Source organism: Orycteropus afer, unplaced genomic scaffold (genome assembly GCF_000298275.1).
Source record: "Orycteropus afer afer isolate SDZICR_OR568_19922 unplaced genomic scaffold, OryAfe1.0 scaffold00003, whole genome shotgun sequence".
NCBI classification, from domain to species: domain Eukaryota; kingdom Metazoa; phylum Chordata; class Mammalia; order Tubulidentata; family Orycteropodidae; genus Orycteropus; species Orycteropus afer.
The window spans coordinates 34,147,964-34,152,996 of NW_006921590.1; the positions used below are offsets into that span (position 1 = coordinate 34,147,964).

At 38.3% G+C, this 5,033-nt stretch overlaps 1 protein-coding gene across 1 annotated transcript in view; it reads left to right on the forward strand.

The window, feature by feature from the left end:
• The window catches only part of PCCB (propionyl-CoA carboxylase subunit beta), a 229,437-nt gene that overhangs the window by 116,014 nt on the left and 108,390 nt on the right, over window positions 1-5,033 (forward strand). The window contains exon 7 of the mRNA XM_007937527.2: window positions 3,224-3,332. Within this exon, the coding sequence (XP_007935718.1) occupies window positions 3,224-3,332 (109 nt within the window). The remainder of the gene's footprint in view (window positions 1-3,223; window positions 3,333-5,033) is intronic.

A 5,033-nucleotide genomic window follows, 5' to 3' on the forward strand; every position in this document is an offset into this window, starting at 1 on the left:
TTCTCTCTGGCTTCCTGGCTTTTAATCCCCTTTCTCCTGCTCTTCCCGCTTGCTACTTCGGGCATCCCTGAGTTGTCTCTCCTCACCTGCATCCCTGCGGCTGACTCTTTGTTAAAGAGGCTGCAGCAATGTACACTTCTACCACCAGTGTGTAAGAATTTCACTTCTTCTATACTTCCTTGTCAGCACTTATATTTATCTTATTTTAATCATGTCAGTTTGTGTGCGGTATGATTTCATTGTGTTCTTCTTTAATTGTTAAAATATACACAACCAAACATGCAAATTCAACAGTTTTTACATGTATAATTCACCGATGGTGATTACATTCTTCACGTTCTATAACCATTCTTGCTATACTTTTCCTAGGTTTTCCGCCATAACTAACATAAACTCAATGCCTCGTAAGCAAAATCTCTCTCTTTCCTCCTCTCTCCCCGAGTAACCACTAATAGTCTTTGGTTTCTTTATATTTGCATGTTTTATATAAGTGAGATCATATAGTATTTGTCCTTTTGACTTGACTTCACTCAGCATATTTTCAAGGTTCATCCATGTTGTGGCATGCATCAAGACTTGATTTCTCTTTATAGCTGAATGGATTCTATTGTATATGTATACATTTGTTTATCCATTCATCTGTTGCTATTTTGGTTGTTTCCACCTTTAAATATTGTGAAAAGTTCTGTGCTGAACTCTGGTATGCAGTTTTCATTATGGTTTTAAATTACGCTTCCACGACTAGTGATGTTGAGGACCTTTTGTGTTTATTCAGTGGCATGCCTATTCAACTCTTTTGCTCATTTAAAAAACTGGGATTTTCTGGTTTTTGTTAACTGTTTTTTGGGAGTTCTTTGTATGTGCTGAATATAGGTTGTCTATCAGTTATGTATGTTGCAAGTACCTGCTCACACTCTGTGACTTGCTTTTTTCCTCCTCTTAATGCTATCTTTTGTTGAACATAGTTTATTCTTTATTTTTTTAAGTGTTATTTTGAAATAATTTCAAGCTTAAAAGTTGCAAGAATACGAAGAAATGCATCTCTTACACATTTATATCACATTTGCTTTAATTTTTGTGTTCTGTATCTAAACATTTAAATTTTTTTCCATTTGAGTGTGGGTTGCATACGTCATAGCCCTTTTACCCCTAATGCTTCAGTGTATAATTTTAAAAAAAATAAGGATCTTTTTTTTTTAATGTAACCACAATTAATAAGTTTAAGCAGTTAAACATGGATATAATACTACTATGCTGTTTCTACTCCAGTTTTGCAACTTATCCCAATAATATCTTTTATATTTTTCCTCTAGTACAGAATCCATTTTGAGATTATGTATTGCAGCCTTAAAGAATTAGATTTGTCAGAATTATGGGAAAACACTCAAACTCATATTGCTAGTGATATAAATATGTATCATTTCTTTGAAGGCAACCTGGCAATATGCATTAAATTGAAAATACTCACTCAGACGCATTAATTCCATTTATACATATTGTTTTGTAGGTATACTATTACTTATACCTAGGGATGATTATAGTAGGATATTTTTGGCAGAATTGCTTATTATGGAAAAATAGTGAAAGCAACCTAGATGACCATCAGTAGGGGACAGGTAAATACATTATGATACTGTACTATACTACAGAGAATGACCTTTAAGGTGCACTCTTAAGGTTAAAATTTTAATTTAAAATCAAGTTTCCGAACAGTGTGTGTAGGATACTATTAAAAACCCAAACCAAACTCGATGTCATCAAGTTGATTCCGACTCATAGTGACCCCCTTTGGACTTCCAAGGTGGTAAATCTTTACAGAAGTAGATTGCCCAGTCTTCCTTCAGCGGAGTGGCTGGTAGGTTTCAATTGCTAACCTTTTGGATAGCAGTCAAATGCCTTAGGTATTGTGCCACCAGAGCTCTTTTTAAGACAGGTAGGAAAAAATACTTGTGTTAGAAAATAAGGACAAATATGTACGTAAATGCCAATATATGCACATATGTCTCTGGCGTGAGAAAGAAGAAATTCACCAGTGATTGCTTTTGGGGAGAGGAATTGGAGGCCCAGAGAATAAGGCTTAGAAGTAGACTTACTCTGCACTGTAAACTCTTATTTTGGTGGTGCAATGGTTAAAGTGCTTGACTGCTAACTGAAAGGTCAGTTTGAAACCACCAGCCACGCTGCAGGAGAAAGAGGTAGCAGTCTATTTCCATAGAGATTACAGTTTTGGAAAGTCTATGAAGCAGTTCTATCCTGTCATACAGTGTCACTATGAATTAGAATCAACTCATTGGCAATGGCTTTTTGTTATCTTTAAATTGGAAACTAAAAATTAAGCACCTGTCACCTTCCAAATATTCTATTAGTCCACTATTGTAAGAAGTCAAGGAAAGGTTTATATATGGAAGGAAATTTTCTTTGTTGATTAGCAGGGATGGGAGGGGAGGGATAGAGAAATGTCTAAACTGGTGTGTGTGTGTATTTTTTTAAAAAAAAAACCCTAAGATGATTAGTATCTGCCAGGAGTAGGAGGGAGGGAGAAAGGGGAAGCTTTTGGTTGCAGAGCACTGAGCTTATGCTGATGGTGGTGGAATATTTTGGCAAAGGATAGCAGTAACGGTGGTACAACATGAAAAATATCATCAATGTCCCTGAGCTGTAAATGTGGGAGTGACATTGGTGAATATTTGGTATATAGTTTTCATCACAATAAAAGAAAGGGAAAGAAGAAGGAAAAAAAAAACCACACTATTGCCTTCTCATAATATTAAAGTACTAATTATTAGTGTCTTTAAGTGGCTTCACCTTTTATTAGCTGGTTAATCTTAGGTTCCATACCTTTTTGGTTCTTAGTTTTCTCATCTGTTAGTGGTGGTGGTGGTGGGGGGGGGTTGATAATTCTGCCTGTGCTTGGTGCACAGCAAACTCTGAATAAGGGCCACCTGTTACTATTTTCTACAGATGAATGATTGAAATGTTAGCCACACTGCAAATAAGTTTGTTGAGATAGAGCCGTGCAACAAAGATTTTTTTTAAATAGAAAAATAGAAAGACATCATAGAACTTGGCCTTTATTTGGACAGGCATCTTTGAGCTGCATCCTAGCGTAGTTCTGCCATCATATCACTACTTTCTCTGTATCTCCCTGGCTGTAGAAACTCTAGCTAGCTCCATCCAGCTCAGATGTTCTGAGAGTGACTGTTGTGGAAATCTGTGATTTCAGGACACTTCCTACCTGTTCATCACTGGCCCTGATGTTGTGAAGTCTGTCACCAATGAGAACGTTACCCAGGAGGAACTTGGTGGTGCCAAGACCCACACCACCATGTCAGGTGAGATGCCTTGAGGCTGATCTTAACTGTTTTCTTTTTTTGAATATTTTATTGTGCTTTACTTGAATATTTACATAATTAGTTTTCTAAACAATAATCTATAATGCAGATTGTTCCATGACATTGCTTGCAAAGTGTCAGCATTCCCCTTTTCCTCCCTGGGTTCTCCATTTCCATTCTTCTGATTTTCCCCTTCCTTCCGTCCTGCCTGTTCATCTTTGGTTTTAGACAGATTTTGCCCTTTTATTCTTGTATAGTGGATTGTTCTAAGGGTCACATTCTTCCTGGGTGTTACTGTTTATTTTATAGGCCTTTCTGTTAATTGGCTGAAAGGTGGCTTCTGGGAGCATCTTCAGTTTTAAGTTAGAAAGTTTTCGTAGGGCAGTAGACTTGGGGGTCTTCAGTCTCTTTCAGACCAGTGTTGTTGTTGTTATGTGCTGTGGAGTCGGACCGAACTCATAGCGACCCCTTCTTGGGTTTCTGAGGCAGTATCACTGTGGAAGTAGATTACCCAACCTTCCTTCCGAGGAGTGGCTGATGGGTTTGAACCACCAGACTTCTGGTTAGCAGTCAAGTGCCTCAGGCACTATGCTACCAGAGCTCCTTTTCAGACTAGTAGGTATGGTCTTTTTTTTAAAAATTGAATTTTGGTCTGTATTTTTTACACATTCTAACTGGGACTTAACTATCATGGTCCTTGGTCAGAATGGTTGGCAATGGTAGCCAGGTACCATTTAGTTCTTCTGGTCTTAGGTTAGAGGGAACTCTGGTTCATGTGGGCCATTAGTCCTTTGGAGTAATTACTTCCTTGAATCTTCAGTTTTCTTTATTCTCTTTTACTCTAGGTGGGAGTAGATCAATAGTTGCTTCTTGGATGGCTGCTCACAAGCTTTTAAGACCCAGATACTATTCATCAGACTAGGCTATAGAATATTTTTATGAATTGTGTTTTTGCTAGTTGACCTAGATGTTTCTGAGACTATAGTCCTTAGCCTTCAAGTCGTTTAGTCTTGATGTGTAAGTAGTTTCTGTAGCTGCCTGTTATGTACTCTATTATGTACTTGAGTGTACATGCAGCATTTACAAATTTGTATGTAGAAATAGGAGGAGCCCTGATGCCATAGTGGTTAAAGTGCTTAGCTGCTAACCAAAGGTCAAATCTTTGAACCCACTGGCCACTCCACAGGAAAAAGATGTCAGTCTGCTTCTGTAAAGACTGATAACCTTGCAAACCCTATGGGGCTGTTCTGCTCTGCCTGTAGAGTTGCTATGACTTGGAATCAACTGGACGGTGATGAGTTTATGCAGAAGTATCCACAACCATACGATACATGTATGAAGGTGTATAACCGTACAACTTCCCTCACCTATTTAGCATACGTATTTACCTATGTATCTACTCATAAATCATTGTTATTATAGAAAAATGTTACTGCATTTACTGTTGTTGTTGTTGTTGTTATTGTTGTTGTTAAGTGCCGTTGAGTCGTTTCCGACTCATAGCGACCCTGTGCACAGCAGAACGAAACACAGCCCGATCCTGCGCCAGCCCCACAATCCCTGCTATACTTGAGCCCATCATCGCAGCCACCATGTCAATCTATCTCGTTGAAGGCCTCCCCCTCTTTCGTCGACCCTCCACCCTACCAAGCATGACATCCTTCTCCGGGGAATGGTCCCTTCTTACAACATGACCAAAAT